This window comes from Arabidopsis lyrata (assembly GCF_000004255.2).
Source record: "Arabidopsis lyrata subsp. lyrata unplaced genomic scaffold ARALYscaffold_16, whole genome shotgun sequence".
NCBI lineage: Eukaryota > Viridiplantae > Streptophyta > Magnoliopsida > Brassicales > Brassicaceae > Arabidopsis > Arabidopsis lyrata.
The window spans coordinates 27,557-53,095 of record NW_003302541.1 but is presented as its reverse complement, the minus strand read 5'-3'; the positions used below and the strand labels follow the sequence as shown (position 1 = coordinate 53,095).

At 41.8% G+C, this 25,539-nt stretch overlaps 1 protein-coding gene across 1 annotated transcript; it reads left to right on the top strand.

Annotated features, from left to right (window-relative positions):
- The first annotated feature begins 17,091 nt into the window (after window positions 1-17,091).
- On the top strand, window positions 17,092-18,667 carry LOC110226861. The gene is made up of 2 exons (XM_021019687.1): window positions 17,092-18,020; window positions 18,314-18,667. Exons 1-2 carry the CDS (start codon window positions 17,432-17,434, stop codon window positions 18,319-18,321), a joined length of 597 nt encoding a protein of 198 aa, XP_020875346.1. The 5' UTR covers window positions 17,092-17,431; the 3' UTR covers window positions 18,322-18,667.
- Window positions 18,668-25,539: the final 6,872 nt, after the last annotated feature.

Sequence of the window (25,539 nt, the reverse complement as noted above, 5' to 3'; positions counted from 1 at the left end):
TGCATTGGAGATTATGATGATTATAACCTTGTAAATATGCCTATTCACTAAGTAGAACTCAGTGCCCTGGTTGTTAGTTCTCTAATGCATAATCGACTGAACTTGAAGTAAGACCGCACCATCTTTTGAATTCAACGCTTAACTTTCTTGTTTTTAGTCGAATCTAGCTTTGATCTGATGCCATTCCCTATCTATTTGAACTTGAATTTTGACTTATAATTATCATGCTGTGCATTGTGCTATGAACTCATGGATACCTTAAAATACTTGGACTTTCTTTTACCTTTTGATCACTCTTGCTAGTCCAAGTAGCTGACTCCCATCTTTGGAGCAGTTATTCCCCACCCTTAGCCTTAACCTTCTTTCAAGCCATTTATCATTTGTGTGTGAATGTGAGGCCTTATTCCGATTGAGCTTGGTAGAAAGTGTTAGGTCTGTAACGACAAGGATAATATCTCATGTAGTTCTGGTTCACGTTATCTGGACCAGATAGGACTAGGTGGGTGCTTAATTCTGGGTTTGGGTTGTGTTTAAAAGAAAGAAAAGGTTGTGTTCATCATTGAAAGAAAAGGAAAGGGAAAAGAGTCCTAAGGAGAAGTAGCTAAAGTAAGAGAAGTCTAGTAAAGGATTTGGGTGTGCTATAAAGTAAAGGAAAAAAAAGGGTTCTGTAAATAGCTTAAAGAGTTTGGGCAAAAGCCTTGTGTTTATAAGAAGAAAGAAAAGGGAACCCTAGTTATTAAAGAAACCTGATCTGCTAGACAGAGCAGTAAGAAAGCTTCTCCTAGGATAGAAAGCAAAGAAAAGAAAAGGGATGATTTCAGTAAAGTCTGTAAATGCTTTGAATGCAAAAAGGGTAGAGTTAAGTTCATGATTCTGGGATTAGAAATAGGACCTCTATTTGGGTTGATATTGATTATATTCTGGGTAGATGGGGTCTTATCCTTGTATGCATAACTTGATACTCACCTTTAGCATTCTACTAAAGCTCAATCATTCTTGAGAGATCCCCTGTTGCGATTTAAACCAGAACTTTAAGGGACCATCTTTGTCTCTAAAACCTTTAACCTTTAGCCAAATGTGTTCATATCCATTGCATAGTATGATTCACGGTTCCTACTTAATAAATGTTAAAGGGAATGTGCAGATTTGAATGCTTGATTTGATTAAGGCAGAGGTTAGGTTGAGATGTGAAGGAGATGGCTAATGTTTTTAAGTAAGGATCAGTCAACCTTGCATTCTATAATTAGTAACCTGGACATTGAATTCACTTACTCTATCTGCATGTTTTGGTTCTGAGTCTCCACTTTCAAACCTCTTCTCCAGCTTGGTTCTATTTGTTTGCTTGAGGGCAAGCAAGAGCTAATTTTGGAGGAGTTGATATCTCTGTATTTTACCTCTTTTTAGCACACATTTCTTATGCATTTAGCTTAGTTTCCTCTCTGTTTCACTGCATTAATAGTCCTTTTTCATAAGATTTTCATCACTTAGTACGATTTGCATTACATGGCATAGCATGTTGCATATTGGATGAGTTTTAGGTACTTTGGAGCTTATTTGGGACTTAATGGAGCAAGGAGGAACCAACACGACCTTGGAGCTAGACTTGGGATCGAATTGGAGAAGAATGAAGTCGTTCAAGATCACCTGGGAGCAGTCTCGACGTGCAGACTCGACGTCACGTCGAGATGGACACCAAGAAGCAGCCTGGGAGCAGTCTCGACGTGCAGACTCGACGTCACGTCGAGATGGACACCAAGAAGCAGCCTGGGAGCAGACTCGACCAGACAGGCTCGACGTCACGTCGAGATGGACATCAAGGCGCCACCTTTGAGAATCACTTGGTCTCGACGTGGTAGGCTCGACGACACGTCGAGTTGGCCTCCACCGACTCTCTATTTTGTCCTGTAGCCAATTAGGGCAACCTAGTATTTCCTATAAATAGGGATACATGCTATTGTCCAGGGGATATTCCTTTTACCTAGCAGATATTCCTTTGTTCTCTCATAAACCCTAGTTTTTGTAATCGTTTTTCCCTTTGATCCTTTGAGTTTTTGGATTTCGTTTCTTCATCAAAGTTGTAGATCTGCCTCTTATCTATAACATACTTGCTTTTTAATGATTTCTGGGTTTGAAACGTTTTCTGGGTTTTTATGCATGATGTTCTTCAGTGTTCTTGAGTAGTGGATTAGGGTTCTTGAGGATGGGATAGATTAGGTGTGGAATCCTTAGTATATTTAGGTGGTTAAGTGTAGAATTGCTTGATTTCCCTTCTGGTTTAGTAGATCTTAATGCTATTTCCTCTCTGATCAATTGGAAGTTGATCTCAGACATTTCCACACCCAAAAGGTGTTTGATGAAATGTCTGAACCAACTATTCCAGAGATTTGCATACTCTAGCCCAAGAGATTGGATGTTTAGAATGCTTATTGACTCTATTAGATTGGATCATAATGCCTGCTAGTTTATATTTCTTCAATGAGAATTGAGTATGAAAGTGATTTAGCTTGAGAATCTCTGTCACGAGAGTGGATTGATTTGTATTCGAATCTATTGTCTAGGGATAGCTTGATTGAGTTTGTTAACCACCTAGGTAGACTAAGGAGACTGCCATAATCGATTACCCCATTCCTCAGGACCCTTTATCTCTATTGATTGTTTAAATCTTGTTTTTGTTAGTCTCTGTTGCTTAGCTCGACCTGTTAGGCCTAGATCGTTTCTCTGCATTGTTAGGTTGCTAGTTTCTTTTCCAAAGCTTATGCATGATAGTTTCTGGTCTTTAGTTTACTTCTTGCTCTTGTTTACTTGCTGTTTAGTTCTCTTTTATTGCTTTTAAATCCGGTATTTGCATGTTAAATTGGTTGCTTAGGATCAATAGAAACACACAAAACCCTTTCACAATTGGCTTGACTTATTTGCTTTCTATTTCATATCTTGAATGCTTGCAGTCACACTGAGATTGGATTGATAACCTAATATACTACAATGGCATGTGTATTAGGGATTGATACTTGTTAGAAATTGAAAATCTTACTATTAAAGAACATCATGCATAAAAACCCAGAAAACGTTTCAAACCTAGAAATCATTGAAAAGCAAGTATGATATAGATAAGAGACAGATCTACAACTTTGATGAAGAAAAGAAATGCAAAAACTCAAAGGATCAACAAGAAAAACGATTACAAAAACTAGGGTTTATGAGAGAACAAAGGAATATCTGCTGGGTAAAAGGAATATATCTTGGACAATAGCATGTACCCCTATTTATAGGAAATACTAGGTTGCCCTAATTGGCTACAGGACAAAATAGAGAGTCGGTGGAGGCCAACTCGACGTGTCGTCGAGCCTGCCACGTCGAGACCATGTGATTCTCAAAGGTGGCGCCTTGATGTCCATCTCGACGTGACGTCGAGCCTGTCTGGTCGAGTCTGCTCCCACGCTGCTTCTTGGAGTCCTACTCGACGTGTCGTCGAGTCCGTCTGGTCGAGTCTGCTCCCAGGTGGCTTCTTGGCGTCCTACTCGACGTGTCATCGAGCCATGACGTCGAGTCTGCTCCCGGGTCATCTTGAACGACTTCAATCCTCTCCAATTTGATCCCAAGTCTAGCCCCAAGGTCGTGTTAAGTCCTCCTTGCTCCATTAAGTCCCAAATAAGCTCCAAAGTACCTAAAACTCATCCAATATGCAACATGCTATGCCATGCAATGCAAATCGTACTAAGTGATGGAAATCTTATGAAAAAGGACTATTAATGCAGTGAAACAGAGAGGAAACTAAGCTAAATGAGTAAGAAATGTGTGCTAAAAAGAGGTAAAATACAGAGATATCAACTCCCCCAAACTTAGCTCTTGCTTGCCCTCAAGCAAACAAATAGAACCAAGCTGGAGAAGAGGTTTGAAAGTGGAGACTCAGAACCAAAACATGCATATAGAGTAAGTGAATTCAATGTCCAGGTTGCTAATTCTAGAATGCAAGGTTGACTGATCCCTACTTAAAAACATTAGCCATCTCCTTCACATCTCAACCTAAATTCTGCCTTAATCAAATCAAGCATTCAAATCTGCACATTCCCTTTAACATTTATTAAGTAGGAACCGTGAATCATACTATGCATTGGATAAGAACACATTTGGTTTAAGGGTAAAGGTTTAGAGACAAAGATGGTCCCTTAAATATCTGGCTTAAATCGCAACAGGGGATCTCTCAAGAATGATTGAGCTTTAGTAGAATGCTAAAGGTGAGTATCAAGTTATGCATACAAGGATAAGACCCCATCTACCCAGAATGTAATCAATATCAACCCAAATAGAGGTCCTATTTCTAATCCCAGAATCATGAACTTAACTCTACCCTTTTGCATTCAAAGCATTTACAGACTTTACTCAAATCATCCCTTTTCTTTTCTTTGCTTTCTATCCTAGGAGAAGCTTTCTTACTGCTCTGTCTAGCGGATCAGGTTTCTTTAACAACTAGGGTTCCCTTTTCTTTCTTCTTATAAACACAAGGCTTTTGCCCAAACTCTTTAAGCTATTTACAGAACCCTTTTTCCTTTACTTTATAGCACACACAAATCCTTTACTAGACTTCTCTTACTTTAGCTACTTCTCCTTAGGACTCTTTTCCCTTTTCTTTTCTTTCAATGATGAACACAACCTTTTCTTTCTTTTAAACACAACCCAAACCCAGAATTAAACACCCACCTAGTCCTATCTGGTCCAGATAACGTGAACCAGAACTACATGAGATACTATCCTTGTCGTTACAGACCTAACACTTTCTACCAAGCTCAATCGGAATAAGGCCTCACATTCACACACAAATGATAAATGGCTTGAAAGAAGGTTAAGGCTAAGGGTGGGGAATAACTGCTCCAAAGATGGGAGTCAGCTACTTGGACTAGCAAGAGTGATCAAAAGGTAAAAGAAAGTCCAAGTATTTTAAGGTATCCATGAGTTCATAGCACAATGCACAGCATGATAATTATAAGTCAAAATTCAAGTTCAAATAGATAGGGAATGGCATCAGATCAAAGCGAGTTTCGACTAAAAACAAGAAAGTCAAGCGTTGAATTCAAAAGATGGTGCGGTCTTACTTCAAGTTCAGTCGATTATGCATTAGAGAACTAACAACCAGGGCACTGAGTTCTACTTAGTGAATAAGCATATTTACAAGGTTATAATCATCATAATCTCCAATGCAAATGCATGATGCAACAGCCCTAAGTGAAAGCATACTAAAACAGTCTTAAAATGACAATGCAAGCTATATGAACACTCTATTTTTGTGAAATCATTTTCGAAAAATTTCACATTTTTATGGTTTTTCTATGCCTTAGATGCAATGATGCAAAATTTGAAATAAGAAAACAAAACACAATGTCAAATACTCCTTGAGCCCTCCCCCAAACTTAAATTACACAGTCCTCTGTGTAACAAGCATTTGGAAGAGAGTACTCAGGGCAAACCAACAGAGACACAAAATGAAATGCGGTATATACAATGGTGAATTGGAGTTGTTACCTCATGGATGGGTGAAGAAGGAGGTGATTGACCTGGTACTGGTGGGCTTCATGGGCTAACTCGATGTCTCATCGAGCAGGTACGTCGAGTAGGCTTCATTTTTCTGCTTGGAGTTAGTCCATTGGGCTAGCTCGACGTGACGTCGAGTAGGGCACGTCGAGTCTGGCTTGTTTCTATTCCTCTGACTCCAATTCAAATAATTCCTGAAAATCACAGACACTAAAAAAAAAAACACATTAAAAATAACAAGAGAGAAAGAGCTATTTACAAAGATAAACATGGGAATTCCTCCCAAGTGAGCTTGTTTAAAGTCACTAAGCTTGACTTTACTACTCTTTTAGGCGAGTTGAGGTTCCTGAAGATGAACCGTAGATCCTTCAGGAATGACGCTATCCGCGAGATACTTCTTAAGCCGCTGACCATTCACCCTAAACTCTGACCCGTCCTTAGTAAATAGCGATACCGCACCAAATGGTAGAACCTTTTTGATAGTGAAAGGACCTGACCACCTAGACTTGAGCTTTCCGGGAAATAGCTTGAGTCTGGAGTTGAATAGTAACACTTGGTCTCCAGCCTTGAAGTCCTTTGGTGAAATCTTCTTGTCATGGAAAGCTTTTGTTCTTTCCTTGTACACCTTTGAACTCTCATAAGCTTCAAGCCTTATTTCCTCAAGTTGGTGCAAGTCAACAGATCTCTTCTCTTGAGCTTCTTTGATATCCAAGTTCAGCAACTTAGTAGCCCAGATTGCTTTGTACTCTACCTCAACTGGAAGATGACATGATTTCCCATACAGCATCTGAAATGGCGTCCTTCCTATCGGCGTCTTGTATGCAGTCCGGTAAGCCCAAAGTGTATCATCTAACTTGGTAGACCAGTCTCTCTTTGAAACACCAACAATTCTAGCAAGTATGGCTTTGATCTGTCGGTTGGATACTTCTACTTGCCCGCTAGTCAGAGGGTGATAAGGAGTAGCTACCTTGTGCTTCACACCGTGCTTCTTTAACAGACTCTCAAAGACCTTGTTGATGAAATGAGAACCTCCATCACTGATCACAGCCTTAGGGATACCAAATCTGGGGAATATGATGCTCTTGAACAGCTTTAAAACCACCTTATGATCATTAGTTGGAGATGCAATGGCTTCAACCCATTTGGAGACGTAGTCCACAGCAACAAGGATGTACTTATTACAATAGGAAGCAGGATTGAATGGTCCCATGAAATCAATTCCCCAAACGTCAAAGACTTCAACTTCCAGGATCGGGGTCTGTGGCATTTCGTTCCTCCTAGTTATGTTCCCCATTCTCTGGCAGGGATCACATTTAGCAATGAATCCATGTGCATCTTTAAACATGGAAGGCCACCAAAGGCCGGCTTGGAGAACCTTCTGTACTGTCTTGAAGGTAGCAAAGTGACCGCCATAAGCAGAACCATGACAGTGTTCCAGCACTCCTTGAACTTCCTCTTCAGCAATACACCTTCTAAATAGGCCATCAGTACCCTTCTTATACAAATAAGGTTCATCCCAGTAGTAGTGGTTGATGTCTCTAAAGAACTTCTTCTTCTGGTAAGCATCAAGGTATTTGGGGATCTCTCCGCAGATCAAGTAGTTTACAAAGTCAGCATACCATGGAAATTTCTCTTCTTCTACAGCCAATGCTTCATCGAATTCCTTCTTGTTGTACACCATTTTATAGCATTTGACGGCTAACAGCTGCTCTTCAGGCATTGAATCGTTTATAGGGATTTCATCTTCAATCCGCATTCTGGACAAGTGATCAGCTACTCCGTTCTCTATACCCTTCTTATCAACAATCTCCATATCAAACTCTTGAAGTAACAAAATCCATCTCAGCAGTCTAGGCTTGGTGTCCTTCTTAGCATAGATGTGCCTCAGAGCTGCATGGTCTGTATAGACAGTAACCTTGGATCTAACCAAATAGCTCCTGAACTTCTTAAATGCAAAGACCACAGCCAGCAACTCTTTCTCTGTTGTAGCATATCTCACTTGAGCATCATCCAAGGTTCTGCTTGCATAATAGATAACATGGAGCTTCTTATCTATCTTCTGACCCAGCACAGCCCCAACCGCGTAGTCTGAAGCATCACACATGATTTCAAAAGGATGATCCCAGTTTGGTGCTTGGACGATTGGAGCAGACACTAGAGCTTCTTTAATCAAGTTGAAAGCTCTCATACACTCTTCATCAAAGATGAATTCGGTCTCCTTACAGAGAAGTCGAGTAAGTGGTCTAGCAAACTTTGAGAAATCCTTGATGAATCTCCTGTAAAAGCCGGCATGACCCAGAAAACTTCTGATATCCTTCACGCTTTTTGGAGGCTGCAACTGCACCATGACGTCTATCTTGGCCTTATCAACCTCAATCCCTTTCTCTGATATCTTGTGTCCCAATACTATACCCTCTCTGACCATGAAGTGACACTTCTCCCAGTTCAGCACTAGATTGGTCTCCTCACACCTTGTTAGAACCCTGCATAGATTTAACAAACAATAGGAGAAAGAGGAGCCATAGCCAGAGAAATCGTCCATAAAGACTTCCACCGTCTCCTCAATTAAATCCGAGAATATTGAAGTCATACACCTCTGAAAAGTAGCAGGTGCATTACACAATCCGAAAGGCATTCTTCTATAAGCAAAGGTTCCATAAGGGCAAGTAAAAGTGGTTTTCTCTTGATCATTAGGGTGAATTGGTATTTGAAAGTATTGAACCAAATGAAGAAGAGGATCCATCTTGGCACGAGTAGAATCAAGTGAGGAAGCATCCGGGTCGAGGAAACCATCTTGTGCTTCTCGTCCGTACAAGCCGTGTCCGTACGACCATCTTCGGGCCGTCCGTACCATTTCAAGTCCTCTCGGCCCATTGGGATCTCCAGCCTTCCTAAGCTTATCCAAAGCTTAACCAAGGTTCTAGAAGCCGCTAGACCCTTCCCCTTGGAGCCGTTGCACTCGCAAAAGAAGAAGAAGACAAGAAGCACTTTATCACGCGTCTTATCCCCTTTGTGACCGTTGTACATCATGGATATCCTAGAGGATATTCCTTTTGCTTTATCCTTAAAAAGGGAACCTTGTACATAGCCATTTTTAGCAAGAAAGAGAAATAATCTTTCCCATCTCTCAAATCTCTCAAATCTCTCAAATCTCTTTACTCTCTTTAGCTCTCATCTTTTCCGATCATCTTAAGGTCCCATCGAAACCTAAAAGCTCCATAATCTAACATGGTATCAGAGCCATAAGCTCCATATCCTTCATTCAACCCACCTCATTTACTTCCGCACCAAATTTCTCTCTTTTCATTGTTTTTGTTCGATGAGTTCATTCTATGATGAGATGAGTTCTTTACACTCGAAAATCATTCCGGTTATCCTCAAGGGAGGAAACTACTTGCTGTGGTCACGAACCACAAGATCTGCCTTGTGTAGTCGGGGACTTTGGAGCCATATTTTGAACGAAGAGGAGCCAAAGGAGACGACCACAAGAGATGGACAAGAAATCGTTCTTGTTGATGAGGGGAAATGGTTCCAAGAAGATCAATCGGTCTTGGTCCTCCTCCGAAACTCGCTTGAGTCCTCAATACTCGAAGCTTACTCCTATTGTGAAACTCCTAAAGAGCTGTGGGATACTCTCTTTAATGTGTTTGGGAATCTCTCCAACTTGAGCCGGGTGTTCGAAGTGAAGAAGGCCATCAACGATCTCTCTCAAGGAGACATGGAGTTCACTCAACATTTTGGCAAGTTTAGGTCTCTTTGGGCGGAGCTTGAGATGCTAAGGCCTAACACCATTGATCCGGCGATCCTCAACGAAAGGCGTGAACAAGACAAGGTCTTTGGTCTCCTTCTCACCTTGAACTCCACCTACAACGATCTCATCAAGCACTTACTCCGAGTTGAGAAGCTACATAACCTAGAAGAAGTGTGCTCTCAAATCCAAAAGGAGCAAGGATCTCTTGATCTCTTCGGAAACAAAGGGGAGCTTGCTACAGCCAACAAAGGAGAGCTCACCACCGCCAACAAGGGAAGCTACAAGTCCGAGAACAAGAGAGGCCTAACTTGTGACCATTGCAAAAAGACGGGTCATACCAAGGAGAAGTGTTGGATCCTCCATCCCCATCTCCGACCAAGTAAATGGAAGGATCCTAAAGCTCATCATGCGAACTGGAGCCAAGAGACTCAAGACACCTCCGGACCCGGACCCTCAACGCAAGCTAATGGTGTTGGAGTGGCAATGACGGCGTCTTCGGAGTATGTGAAGAAATCTGATCTCGATGCTCTCATTAAGGCTCTTAAGGAGTCATCCGGTAAATCCTATCATGCTATTGCTCATACTCTAAAACCTCTTATTGTTGATTCGGGAGCCTCTCATCACATGATTAGTGATTCTAGGCTAATGAACAATATTGAACCGGCTTTAGGAAACGTGGTAATTGCTAATGGGGATAAAATTCCGGTTAAAGGAGTAGGTGATTTAGAGCTATTTGATAAGAAATCTAAAGCCTTTTACATGCCAAACTTTACTTCTAACTTGCTTTCCGTTAAAAGAGCAACGACCGATTTAAATTGCTATGCGATATTTGGGCCTAATGATGTTTACTTTCAGGATATTGAATCAAGTAGGGTGCTTGGTCAAGGAGTTACAAAGGATGGTCTTTATGTTCTAGAAGACACAAAGCCATCCGAACCTTTATCCTCTCATTTTAGTTCAAGTATTGTTGCGAATAATGCTATTTGGCATGCTAGACTAGGTCATCCCCATCCTCGGGCTTTAAGTTTAATGCTACCAAAAGTTTCATTTCAAAGTCTTGATTGTGAAGCTTGTATTCTTGGTAAACATTGCAAAGCTATTTTTCCTAAGTCTTCTACTATTTACGAAAGTTGCTTTGATTTAATTCATTCGGATGTGTGGACTTCACCTTGTTTATCAAGAGAAAACCAAAAATATTTTGTCACATTTATTGATGAAAAATCAAAGTATACTTGGCTTACTCTCCTTCCTTCAAAAGATCGTGTTCTTGAAGCTTTTAAAAACTTCCATACTTATGTGACTAATCAATACAATGCCAAGATTAAGATTTTTAGATCCGACAATGGTGGGGAGTATACAAGTCAAGCATTCAAGGAGCACCTAGCATCACACGGAATCATCCACCAAACAAGTTGCCCTTACACTCCTCAACAAAATGGTGTATCCGAACGCAAGAATCGACACCTAATGGAGATTGCAAGGTCCATAATGTTCCACACCAATGTTCCAAAGAGATTTTGGAGTGATGCCGTGATGACCGCGTGTTACTTGATCAATAGAACACCAACAAAGATTCTACAAGACAAGTCTCCATTTGAGGTACTCACTAAGACTAAACCTTCTCTTGATCACTTACGTGTGTTTGGTTGTGTTTGCTATGTCTTAGTTCCCGGAGATCAAAGGAACAAGCTCCAAGCCAAAAGCACTAAGGGAATGTTCATCGGGTATTCAACAACTCAAAAGGGTTACAAGTGTTATGTACCGGAGTCAAGGAAAGTATTAGTGTCAAGAGATGTGAAGTTTGTGGAAGACAAGGGATTCTATGACAAGAAGGATTGGGAAAGTCTTAAAGACTTGTCTAGCTCACCATCGGATAGAGCTACTAACCTTCGGATTATTCTTGAGAAGCTTGGAATTGAGAACTACCAACCTTCACAAACGCAAACTCCACACTCGCTACAAGAACAAGAAACTCAAGAACAAGAAGAAGAAAGTCTTGAGGAAGAAGTTCAAGACACTCAAACTGAAGAGAATGATCTCAACACTCAAGAAGAAGATCATATACCCGATGGTGATGGCCCCAACGAATTGAATCAAGAGGAAGAAGACACTACTCAAGAAGTAACTCAAGAAGTGATACCGTTAAGAAGAAGTGAAAGACTGCGATTTCATCCCTCAACATGGAAAGACAAGAGAGTCTACTACAATGCCAATGCGGTAGCTCATCCAATTCAAGCCGTGTGCACTCTTGCTCACCTACCCGAAGAACATCAAGTCTACCTTAGCAAAGTTGATCAACATTGGATTCCTACAACATATGAAGAGGCAATGCAACATCAAGTGTGGAGAGACGCTATAGAAGCCGAAAAACAAGCCATGATAAACAACCACACATGGGATGAAAAGGATCTACCTAGAGGAAGGAAAGCCGTGACCTCTAAATGGGTATTCACCATCAAGTATAAGAGTGATGGAGAAATTGAGAGGTACAAGGCGAGACTTGTAGCAAGAGGCTTTACTCAAAAATATGGAGAAGACTACCTTGATACTTTCGCCCCGGTGGCCAAACTTCACACGGTTCGAGTAGTTCTTTCATTGGCTACTAACTTGGAATGGGATCTTTGGCAAATGGATGTCAAGAATGCATTCCTTCAAGGAGAATTAGAAGAAGAAGTGTATATGAGGCCACCACCGGGTCTAGAAGATAAAGAAGCACCCGGGAAAGTTCTTAAGCTCAACAAAGCAATCTATGGTCTTAAACAATCTCCGAGAGCTTGGTATCACAAGCTTAGCACCACACTTCTAGGAAGAGGATTCAAGAGATCTGAAGCTGACCATACACTTTTCACTCTCCCTAGCCAAGAAGGTATAGTAGTCATTCTCGTTTATGTAGATGATATTATCATCTCCGGGAATGACAAGGTTGGTATTCAAGATACTAAAGAATTCCTTAAAAGTGTCTTTGATATTAAAGATCTTGGAGAACTAAAATACTTTCTTGGGATAGAAGTATGTAGATCAAAGGAGGGTCTCTTCTTATCTCAACGAAAGTATACTCTTGACCTTCTTGATGAAGTAGGTAAACTTGGCGCTAAACCAGCAAAGACTCCCTTGGAAGATGACTACAAAGCTAGACGAAAGGGGGAGCATGATAACAAGCCTTTCGAAGATCCTACCAAGTATCGGAGGCTAGTAGGTAAGCTCATCTATTTAACCATCACTAGGCCTGATATTTGCTTTGCCGTGAATGTAGTGAGCCAACAAATGCAAGCTCCAACCCAACACCATTGGAATATGGTGAACCGCATCCTCAAGTATCTTAAAGGTGCTCCGGGTCAAGGCATTTGGATGGGATGCAATAGGAACACGGAGCTCGTTGGGTATTGTGATGCGGATTATGCTGGAGACAAGAATGATAGAAGATCAACAACCGGCTATTGTACTTTCATTGGTGGAAATCTAGTGACTTGGAGAAGCAAGAAGCAAAAGGTTGTGTCTCTTTCAAGTGCTGAAGCTGAGTACCGGGCCATGAGAAAGCTTACTACGGAACTAATGTGGCTAAAGGCTCTCCTCAAAGACTTTGGGATAGACACGCCTCAACCAATCACCATGCATTGTGACAACCAAGCCGCCATTCACATAGCAACCAACTCGGTGTTTCATGAGAGAACGAAGCACATTGAAGTCGATTGCCACAAAGTTCGAGAGCAAATCCAACTTGGAGTCATCTTGCCACATTATACCGAAAGTGAAGAACAATTGGCTGACATCTTCACCAAAGGAGCTAGCACCAAGGTGTGTGAGTACATTCACCAAAAGTTAGGTCTTGTTGACTTAACTCAGCCACAATCCCCTTAGCCAAATATCCCATACTCTTTTTCCCTAAGTGTGGTTTTATCCCATGAGGTTTTCTACACTTAGGTTTTTAATGAGGTGGTTGAATTTGGGTCCAAGTTTAACCTTCATCTCCGGTTAAACTTGAGGGGGAGTATTGAACCAAATGAAGAAGAGGATCCATCTTGGCACGAGTAGAATCAAGTGAGGAAGCATCCGGGTCGAGGAAACCATCTTGTGCTTCTCGTCCGTACAAGCCGTGTCCGTACGACCATCTTCGGGCCGTCCGTACCATTTCAAGTCCTCTCGGCCCATTGGGATCTCCAGCCTTCCTAAGCTTATCCAAAGCTTCACCAAGGTTCTAGAAGCCGCTAGACCCTTCCCCTTGGAGCCGTTGCACTCGCAAAAGAAGAAGAAGACAAGAAGCACTTTATCACGCGTCTTATCCCCTTTGTGACCGTTGTACATCATGGATATCCTAGAGGATATTCCTTTTGCTTTGTCCTTAAAAAGGGAACCTTGTACATAGCCATTTTTAGCAAGAAAGAGAAATAATCTTTCCCATCTCTCAAATCTCTCAAATCTCTCAAATCTCTTTACTCTCTTTAGCTCTCATCTTTTCCGATCATCTTAAGGTCCCATCGAAACCTAAAAGCTCCATAATCTAACAGAAAGAAACCACTATATCCATCAAGAAAGCAGTAGTACTGGTGATTAGCTAACCTTTCATGCATTTGATCAATAAATGGTAACGGAAAATGATCTTTTCTAGATGCAGCATTTAGCTTTCGATAATCAATGCACATTCTATGTCCTGTTATAGTTCTTGTAGGGATTAATTCATCTTTATCATTCTTTATAACAGTCATACCTCCTTTCTTAGGAACACAATGAACCGGAGATACCCAAGTGCTATCTGAAATAGGGTAGATTACACCCGCTTCCAATAGTTTAAGTATCTCCTTTTTAACTACTTCTTTCAGATTAGGATTCAATCTCCTTTGAGGTTCAATGCTAGAATGAGATTCATTTTCGAGATGGATCCTATGCATGCACAAACTAGGTGAGATTCCCTTTATATCAGACAATGAATAACCAATTGCTCTTCTATACTTTTTAAGTTCAGACAACAGCAAATTCACTTCATCATCATTCAATGCAGCATTAATGATCACAGGGTAAGTAGAGTTTGTTCCAAGAAATGCGTACCTTAGCCCTTGCGGAAGTGGTTTGAGGTCTACCTTAGGTGCGTTGAGCTCAGACCAGTCATCTGAGGTAGGAGAAGGCCATCTCGACGTGTCGTCGAGCTTGCAGGTCGAGTCTGCTTCCTTGACTTCTTCAAGAATTGGACTGGGAAGGCCTACTCCACGTGTGGTCGAGTAGGTAGGTCGAGACTGTTCTGAAACGACTTCTCCCACTGTACTGACTTCTGCTACTGGCACCTCTAACTTCTCAAAGTATTCTGATGATTCCTCTTCCTTATGGGAGTCTAGCAGCTTCTTATACCCCAATGTCTCTAAGTGTAAGAACCCCTCTTCCCCGTCTTTGGTAAGAGCACTCTGTAGGTAGTCTTCTTCAGTAAGCTCTTCAAGTAGTTCGTCAGCTAAACAATCCATTTCTTCTATGTAGAACACTTGTCCGTCAATGGTAGGTTTCTTCATAGTCTTAGTGATGTCGAATGTCATCTTGAAATCTTCACCGAGGTTTAAGTCGATCTTACCTCTTCTGACATCAATGAGAGCTCCAGCAGTAGCTAAGAAAGGTCTCCCTAGTATGAGAGGGTCCTTTGGCTCTTCATCCATTTCTAAAACAACGAAGTCTGTAGGGATTTCTACCTTTCCTATTCTGACAAGTAGATCCGCTAACGTACCATGAGGGACTCTTACGGATCTGTCGGCTAAGATTAGTTGGATTTGGCAGGACTTGTACTTGATGAAACCGAGTCTTCTTGCTACTGAGAGTGGCATCAAACTGACTGATGCACCTAGATCACATAGGCATTTGTTGAAGAACAAAGGGCCTAGTGAACAGGGTAGAGTAAATGAGCCGGGATCCCCAAGCTTCTTTGGTATGATCTTCTTCTGTATGATAGCACTGCATTCATGGCTCAACACTACCATTCCTTGTACATCCTGAATTCTCTCCATTATCATGTCCTTCAAGTACTTGTGAGAATCCGGAATCAGCATGAAAGCATCAATGAGAGGCATCCTCAATTCAATCTCCTTGATGTGTTTAGCAAACATGGCTCTGTACTTCTCAATGATATCCCTCTTGAATCTTCCTGGGAATGGTATTTTGGGCTTGTAGGGTGGTGGAACGAAAGCTTTCTTCTTACCCTTATCAACAGTTGGTTTTTCGAATTGGGGACTCTTAGCTTGATCCCTAGGTACAGCATCTTGGTCAAGCTTAGTGGTGTCTTCTACTTGAGTCTCATTCTGAATAGAATCCTCCCCTTCTTGAATCTCACTGTCCTCAGTGACAGGAGCTTGGTTAGGTCGAGCATGCAGTTCTCGACCACTGCGGAGTTGAATAGCATGAGCATACTCCTTTGGATTCTGAATAGCTTTCCCGGGTAGTTGTCCGGGATGTGTAGGGGCAGAAGTAGAAGCAGCTTGGCTTTCCATGTACTTCACCTTGGAGTTTAGAGCCTCACTCTTGTTCTGAATCTCAGCCATCTTCTTATCACCAGCTAGTTGGCCGTGTAGAATCTGCTGAAGCATTTGCTTCATGTCTTGATCTTGAGCAGGTGGAGCTGGCTGGGGTTGCGGTGCAAAACCGGGTGGTGGATTATATTGTGGATAACCGCCACTAAACTGCTGCTTTGGGACAAAGCCTTGATTGTACGGTATGAAAGGCTTGGACTGGTTCTGTTGTTGCTGAGGGTAAACCTGATCTTGAGGGTTTGCAACATTCGTGCTCCGGTAAGATAGATTAGGATGAGCAGGTTTGTAGGGGTTGTAGCCCTTGTTGTAGCCACCTTGGTTCTGAACGTAGCTGACTTCTGCAGCCTGAGTGTTCTCCCCCTCTTGGATTTGATAGTGCTCTTCTTCAGTGATATAGTGGACTGGTTTCTGGGTAGTAAGCAGAAATTGATCCAGCTTGTCGTTGAGAGCCTTTACCATCTCTTTAGTATGCTTTGCATCCGGATCTCCAATACCTCTGTTGGAGCGATCAAAATCCTCGTTATAGTTACCATCAGATAGAGCTAAGTTCTCTATCAACTCCCAGCCTTCCTCAACATCCTTATTCAGGAAATTCCCATTAGAGGCAGTGTCTAGCAACATTCTATTGAACCAAGTGAAGAGAAGAATCCATCCGGGTCACTTGGTGTTTTTTGCACGATCGATTATAAACCGTCTTGTGCCTCTCGTCCGTACGGTTCACACTCGTCCGTACGGATCATCACTCGTCCGTACGATTCAACTATGAGGCCGTCCGTACAAGGTCATGATCGGCCCATTGGGATCTCCATAAGTCTCCTAGCCTTATCCAAAGCTACACCAACGTTCTAGAAGACTCTCGATCCTTCCCATAAGAGCCGTTACTCTCGCAAAAGGAGAAGAAGACAAGAAATGCTTTATTACCTTTATGACGCGTTTTCCTCTTATGACCGTTGTACATAGAGCATATCCTTGAGGATATTCCGATTGTCTAGCCCTTAAAAGGGAACCTTGTACTTAGCCATTTTTAGTAAGAAAGAGAAATAATCTTTCCCATCTCTCAAATCTCTACTCTCTCAATCTCTCGGCTTTACTTTTCTGATCAAAGCTCTCATCTTTTCCGGTTGATTTCTTGTCCCATCGAAACCTAAAGCTCCATAATCTAACATGGTATCAGAGCCATAAGCTCCATACCCTTCATTCAACCCACCTCTTTTACTTCCGCACCAAAACTCTCTCTTTTCTTTGGTTTTGTTCGATGAGTTCTCTCTTTGATGAGATGAGTTCTCTACACTCGAAAATCATTCCGGCTATCCTCAAGGGAGGAAACTACTTGCTGTGGTCACGAACCACAAGATCTGCCTTGTGTAGTCGGGGACTTTGGAACCATATCTTGAACGAAGAGGCGCCAAAGGAGACGACCACAAGAGATGGACAAGAAATCGTTCTTGTTGATGAGGGGAAATGGTTCCAAGAAGATCAATCGGTCTTGGTCCTCCTCCGAAACTCGCTTGAGTCCTCAATACTCGAAGCTTACTCCTATTGTGAAACTCCTAAAGAGCTTTGGGATACTCTCTTTAATGTGTTTGGGAATCTCTCCAACTTGAGCCGGGTGTTCGAAGTGAAGAAGGCCATCAACGATCTCTCTCAAGGAGACATGGAGTTCACTCAACATTTCGGCAAGTTTAGGTCCCTTTGGGCGGAGCTCGAGATGCTAAGGCCTAACACCATTGATCCGGCGATCCTCAACGAAAGGCGTGAACAAGACAAGGTCTTTGGTCTCCTTCTCACCTTGAACTCCACCTACAATGATCTCATCAAGCACTTACTCCGAGCCGAGAAGCTACCTAACCTAGAAGAAGTGTGCTCTCAAATCCAAAAGGAGCAAGGATCTCTTGGTCTCTTCGGAAACAAAGGAGAGCTTGCTACAGCCAACAAAGGAGAGCTCACCACCGCCAACAAGGGAAGCTACAAGTCCGAGAACAAGAGAGGCCTAACTTGTGACCATTGCAAAAAGTCGGGTCATACCAAGGAGAAGTGTTGGATCCTCCATCCCCATCTCCGACCAAGTAAATGGAAGGATCCTAAAGCTCATCAAGCGAACTGGAGCCAAGAGACTCAAGACATCTCCGGACCCGGACCCTCAACTCAAGCTAATGGTGTTAGAGTGGCAATGACGGCGTCTTCGGAGTATGTGAAGAAATCTGATCTCGATGCTCTCATTAAGGCTCTTAAGGAGTCATCCGGTAAATCCTATTATGCTCATACTCTAAAACCTCTTATTGTTGATTCGGGAGCCTCTCATCACATGATTAGTGATTCTAGGCTAATGAACAATATTGAACCGGCTTTAGGAAACGTGATAATTGCTAATGGGGATAAAATTCCGGTTAAAGGAAGAGGTGATTTAGAGCTATTTGATAAGAAGTCTAAAGCTTTTTTTATGCCAAATTTTACTTCTAACTTGCTTTCCGTTAAAAGAGCAACGACCGATTTAAATTGTTATGCGATATTTGGACCTAATGATGTTTACTTTCAGGATATTGAATCAAGTAGGGTGCTTGGTCAAGGAGTTACAAAGGATGGTCTTTATGTTCTAGAAGACACAAAGCTATCCGAACCTTTATCTTCTCATTTTAGTTCAAGTATTGTTGTTGCGAATAGTGCTATTTGGCATGCTAGACTAGGTCATCCCCATCCTCGGGCTTTAAGTTTAATGCTACCAAAAGTTTCATTTCAAAGTCTTGATTGTGAAGCTTGTATTCTTGGTAAACATTGCAAAGCTATTTTTCCTAAGTCGTCTACTATTTATGAAAGTTGCTTTGATTTAATTCATTCGGATGTGTGGACTTCACCTTGTTTATCAAGAGAAAACCAAAAATATTTTGTCACATTTATTGATGAAAAATCAAAGTATACTTGGCTTACTCTCCTTCCTTCAAAGGATCGTGTTCTTGAAGCTTTTAAAAACTTCCATACTTATGTGACTAACCAATACAATGCCAAGATTAAGATTTTTAGATCCGACAATGGCGGGGAGTATACAAGTCAAGCATTCAAGGAGCACCTAGCATCACACGGAATCATCCACCAAACAAGTTGCCCTTACACTCCTCAACAAAATGGTGTATCCGAACACAAGAATCGACACCTAATGGAGATTGCAAGGTCCATAATGTTTCACACCAATGTTCCAAAGAGATTTTGGAGTGATGCCGTGATGACCGCGTGTTACTTGATCAATAGAACACCAACAAAGATTCTACAAGACAAATCTCCATTTGAGGTACTCACTAAGACTAAGCCTTCTCTTGATCACTTACGTGTGTTTGGTTGTGTTTGCTATGTCTTAGTTCCCGGAGATCAAAGGAACAAGCTCCAAGCCAAAAGCACTAAGGGAATGTTCATCGGGTATTCCACAACTCAAAAGGGTTACAAGTGTTATGTACCGGAGTCAAGGAAAGTATTGGTGTCAAGAGATGTGAAGTTTGTGGAAGACAAGGGATTCTATGACAAGAAGGATTGGGAAAGTCTTAAGGATTTGTCTAGTTCACCATCGGATAGAACTACTAACCTTCGGATTATTCTTGAGAAGCTTGGAATTGAGAACTACCAACCTTCACAAACTCAAGCTCCACATCCGCCACAAGGAAAAGAGACTCAAGAACAAGAAGAAGAAAGTCTTGAGGAAGAAGTCCAAGATACTCAAAATGAAGAAAATGACCTCAACACTCAAGAAGAAGATCATATACCCGATGGTGATGGCTCCAACGAATTGAATCAAGAGGAAGAAGACACTACTCAAGAAGTGACTCAAGAAGTGACTCAAGAAGTGATACCTTTAAGAAGAAGTGAAAGACTTCGCTTTCATCCCTCAATATGGAAAGACAAGAGAGTCTACTACAATGCCAATGCGGTAGCTCATCCAATTCAAGCCGTATGCACTCTTGCTCACCTACCCGAAGAACATCAAGTCTACCTTAGCAAAGTTGATCAACATTGGATTCCCACAACATATGAAGAAGCCATGCAACATCAAGTGTGGAGAGACGCTATAGAAGCCGAAAGACAAGCCATGATAAACAACCACACATGGGATGAAAAGGATCTACCTAGAGGAAGGAAAGCCGTGACCTCTAAATGGGTATTCACCATCAAGTATAAGAGTGATGGAGAAATTGAGAGGTACAAGGCTAGACTTGTAGCAAGAGGCTTTACTCAAAAATATGGAGAAGACTACCTTGATACTTTTGCCCCGGTGGCCAAACTTCACACGGTTCGAGTGGTTCTTTCATTGGCTACTAACTTGGAATGGGATCTTTGGCAAATGGATGTCAAGAATGCATTCCTTCAAGGAGAATTAGAGGAAGAAGTGTATATGAGACCACCACCGGGTCTAGAAGATAAAGAAGCACCCGGGAAAGTTCTTAAGCTCAACAAAGCAATCTATGGCCTTAAGCAATCTCCGAGAGCTTGGTATCACAAGCTTAGCACCACACTTCTAGGAAGAGGATTCAAGAAATCCGAAGCTGACCATACACTCTTCACTCTCCCTAGCCAAGAAGGTATAGTAGTCATTCTCGTTTATGTAGATGATATTATCATCTCCGGGAATGACAAGGTTGGTATTCAAGATACTAAAGATTTCCTTAAGAGTGTCTTTGATATTAAAGATCTTGGAGAACTAAAATACTTTCTTGGGATAGAAGTATGTAGATCAAAGGAGGGTCTCTTCTTATCTCAACGAAAGTATACTCTTGATCTTCTTGATGAAGTAGGTAAGCTTGGCGCTAAACCAGCAAAGACTCCCTTGGGAGATGACTACAAAGCTAGATGAAAGGGGGAGCATGATAACAAGCCTTTCGAAGATCCTACCAAGTATCGGAGGCTAGTAGGTAAGCTCATCTATTTAACCATCACTAGGCCTGATATTTGCTTTGCCGTGAATGTAGTGAGCCAACAAATGCAAGCTCCAACCCAACACCATTGGAATATGGTGAACCGCATCCTCAAGTATCTCAAAGGCGCTCCGGGTCAAGGCATTTGGATGGGATGCAATAGGAACACGGAGCTTGTTGGGTATTGTGATGCGGATTATGCCGGAGACAAGAATGATAGAAGATCAACAACCGGCTATTGTACTTTCATTGGTGGAAATTTAGTAACTTGGAGAAGCAAGAAGCAAAAGGTTGTGTCTCTTTCAAGTGCCGAAGCTGAGTACCGGGCCATGAGAAAACTTACTACGGAGCTAATGTGGCTAAAGGCTCTCCTCAAAGACTTTGGTATAGACACGCCTCAACCAATCACCATGCATTGTGATAACCAAGCCGCCATTCACATAGCAACCAACTTGGTGTTTCATGAGAGAACGAAGCACATTGAAGTCGATTGCCACAAAGTCCGAGAGCAAATCCAACTTGGAGTCATCTTGCCACATTATACCGAGAGTGAAGAACAATTGGCTGACATCTTCACCAAAGGAGCTAGCACCAAGGTGTGTGAATACATTCACCAAAAGTTAGGTCTTGTTGACTTAACTCAGCCACAATCCTCTTAGCCAAATATCCCATACTCTTTTTCCCTAAGTGTGGTTTTATCCCATGTGGTTTTCTACACTTAGGTTTTTAATGAGGTGGTTGAATTTGGATCCAAGTCTAACCTCCATCTTTCTCCGGTTAGACTTGAGGGGGAGTATTGAATTAAGTGAAGAGAAGAATCCATCCGGGTCACTTGGTGTTTTGCACGATCGATTGTAAACCGTCTTGTGCCTCTCGTCTGTACGGTTCACACTCGTCCGTACGGATCATCACTCGTCCGTACGATTCAACTATGAGGCCGTCCGTACAAGGTCATGATCGGCCCATTGGGATCTCCATAAGTCTCCTAGCCTTATCCAAAGCTACACCAACGTTCTAGATGACTCTCGATCCTTCCCATAAGAGCCGTTACTCTCGCAAAAGGAGAAGAAGACAAGAAATGCTTTATTACCTTTATGACGCGTTTTCCTCTTATGACCATTGTACATAGAGCATATCCTTGAGGATATTCCGATTGTCTAGCCCTTAAAAGGGAACCTTGTACTTAGCCATTTTTAGTAAGAAAGAGAAATAATCTTTCCCATCTCTCAAATCTCTACTCTCTCAATCTCTCGGCTTTACTTTTCCGATCAAAGCTCTCATCTTTTCCGGTTGATTTCTTGTCCCATTGAAACCTAAAGCTCCATAATCTAACACATTCTGATCTTGGGCAAAACTCCCCTGTAGAGTGTGCTGAGTAGTGAAGCCTTCTTGAAATCATGGTGTGGACACTGTATAGTGTAGCCTTTGAATCTCTCCCAGGCCTCACAAATGGATTCAGACTGCTTTTGGCTAAAACTGGAGATGTCATTGCGTAGACGTGCAGTTCTTGAATTGGAGAAGAACTTTGTTAAGAAGGCCTTCTTGCAATCGTCCCAAGATGTGATGGAGCCAGCAGGTAGTGTCTTCTCCCAGTGGTGTGCTTTGTCTCCCAGCGAGAAGGGAAACAGACGCAGCTTGAAGCTGTCTTCACTAACACCATTGATATTGGTGAGGCTGCAGAGCCTATCAAAGTTATCCAAGTGATCCAAGGGGTCTTCTAGAGGCAACCCATGAAACTTGTTACCTTGAATCATTGAGATCAATCCACTCTTGATCTCGAAATTGTTGTTCTGGACAGGAGGTGGAACGATGCCCTGTCTCTGTTGATGGTTGCGTGGTTTATCACCATCACCAATGTTCCGTGGTATACCAACTCCTTGATTATCGTGATCTTGTGGTTCCATGGCGACTGGATTGTGCGGTTCACAGTAGTCTCGGGCTCTACCTTCTCTTAACTCACGAGCTAACCGATTGATGTTGTTTGTATAGCTGATGAGGTTATTGGAACCTTTAGATCGAGTTTGCATGCAGAGTGGTCAGACTCGATGTGGCAGTCTCGACGTGAGGTCGAGATGGTACTTAACAATGCAGAGAAGTCAGACTCGATGTGGCAGTCTTGACGTGAGGTCGAGATGGTACCTGGAGCACAAAAACAAGCAGATGAAATGAAGAGTTAGTAACCAAGGTAAAAAAAGAACTTGATCTTAAACGTTTCTGAAATCTTAAATGGAACAATGCAACACAAGACTGGCAACGGCGCCAAATTGATAGTAAGATTTCTCTCTGTCTAACAAGTATCAATCCCTAATACACATGCCATTGTAGTATATTAGGTTATCAATCCAATCTCAGTGTGACTGCAAGCATTCAAGACATGGAACAGAAAGCAAATAAGTCAAGCCAGTTATGAAAGGGTTTTGTGTGTTTCTATTGATCCTAAGCAACCAATTTAACATGCAAATACCGAATTTAAAAGCATAAAAAGAGAACTAAACAACAAGTAAACAAGAACAAGAAGTAAACTAAAGACCAGAAACTATCATGCATAAGCTTTGGAAAAGAAACTAGCAACCTAACAATGCAGAGAAACGATCTAGGCCTAACAGGTCGAGCTAAGCAACAGGGACTAACAGAAACAAGATTTAAACAATCTATAAAGATAAAGGGTCCTGAGGAATGGGGTAATCGATTATGGCAGTCTCCTTAGTCTACCTAGGTGGTTAACAAACTCAATCAAGCTATCTCTAGACAATAGATTCGAATACAAATCAATCCACTCTCGTGACAGAGATTCTCAAACTAAATCACTTTCATACTCAATTCTCATTGAAGAAATATAACCTAGCAGGCATTAAGATTCAATCTAATAGAGTCAATAAGCATTCTAAACATCCAATCTCTTGGGCTAGAGTATGCAAATCTCTGGAATAGTTGGTTCAGACATTTCATCAAACACCTTTTGGGTGTGGAAATGTCTGAGATCAACTTCCAATTGATCAGAGAGGAAATAGCATTAAGATACTAAACCAGAAGGGAAATCAAGCAACTCTACACTTAACCACCTAAATATACTAAGGATTCCACACATAATCTAACCCATCCTCAAGAACCCTAATCCACTACTCAAGAACACTGAAGAACATCATGCATAAAAACCCAGAAATCATTGAAAAGCAAGTATGATATAGATAAGAGACAGATCTACAACTTTGATGAAGAAAAGAAATGCAAAAACTCAAAGGATCAACAGGAAAAACGATTACAAAAACTAGGGTTTATGAGAGAACAAAGGAATATCTGCTGGGTAAAAGGAATATATCTTGGACAATAGCATGTACCCCTATTTATAGGAAATACTAGGTTGTTCTAATTGGCTACAGGACAAAATAGAGAGTCGGTGGAGGCCAACTCGACGTGTCGTCGAGCCTGCCACGTCGAGACCATGTGATTCTCAAAGGTGGCGCCTTGATGTCCATCTCGACGTGACGTCGAGCCTGTCTGGTCGAGTCTGCTCCCAGGCTGCTTCTTGGCGTCCTACTCGAAGTGTCGTCGAGTCCGTCTGGTCGAGTCTGCTCCCAGGCGGCTTCTTGGCGTCCTACTCGACGTGTCATCGTGCCATGACGTCGAGTCTGCTCCCGGGTCATCTTGAACGACTTCAATCCTCTCCAATTCGATCCCAAGTCTAGCCCCAAGGTCGTGTTAGTTCCTCCTTGCTCCATTAAGTCCCAAATAAGCTCCAAAGTACCTAAAACTCATCCAATATGCAACATGCTATGCCATGCAATGCAAATCGTACTAAGTGATGGAAATCTTTTAAATGGAAAAACACTACTTTAGCTTATGAGATCCGGTTGCGGTTCTAGATCTTATACCCAATCATAAACGCGAGATCTAGTCATATTTGACTCCAAAAACACTAACCAAGCTTCTTATTGCTTCTCAAATCTTTGTGGGTGTGGCCGAAGTCTTATGAGTTTACGGTTTTGAAGCTTTCAAACAGAAAAACACTACTTTAGCTTATGAGATCCGGTTACGGTTCTATATCTTATACCCAATCATAAACGCGAGATCTAGTCATATTTGACTCCAAAAACACTAACCAAGCTTCTTATTGCTTCTAAAATCTTTGTGGGTGTGGCCAAAGTCTTATGAGTTTTCGGTTTTGAAGCTTCTAAACGGAAAAACACTTTAGCTTATGAGATCCGGTTGCGGTTCTAGATCTTATACCCAATCATAAATGCGAGATCTAGTCATATTTGACTCCAAAAACACTAACCATGATTCTTATTGCTTCTCAAATCTTTGTGGGTGTGGCCAAAGTCTTATGAATTTTCGGTTTTGAAGCTTTTAAGCGGAAAAACACTACTTTAGCTTATGAGATCCGGTTGCGGTTCTAGATCTTATACCCAATCATAAACGCGAGATCTAGTCATATTTGACTCCAAAAACACTAACCAAGCTTCTTATTGCTTCTCAAATCTTTGTGGGTGTGGCCGAAGTCTTATGAGTTTACGGTTTTGAAGCTTTTAAACGAAAAAACTCTACTTTAGCTTATGAGATCCGGTTGCGGTTCTAGATCTTATCCCCAATCATAAACGCGAGATCTAGTCATATTTGACTCCAAAAACACTAACCAAGCTTCTTATTGCTTCTAAAATCTTTGTGGGTGTGGCCAAAGTCCTATGAGTTTTCGGTTTTGGAGCTTCTAAACGGAAAAACACTACTTTATCTTTTGGGATCCGATTGCGGTTCTAGTTCTTATACCCAATCATAAACACGAGATGTAGTCATATTTGACTCCAAAAACACTAACCAAGATTCTTATTGCTTCTCAAATCTTTGTGGGTGTGGCCAAAGTCTTATGAGT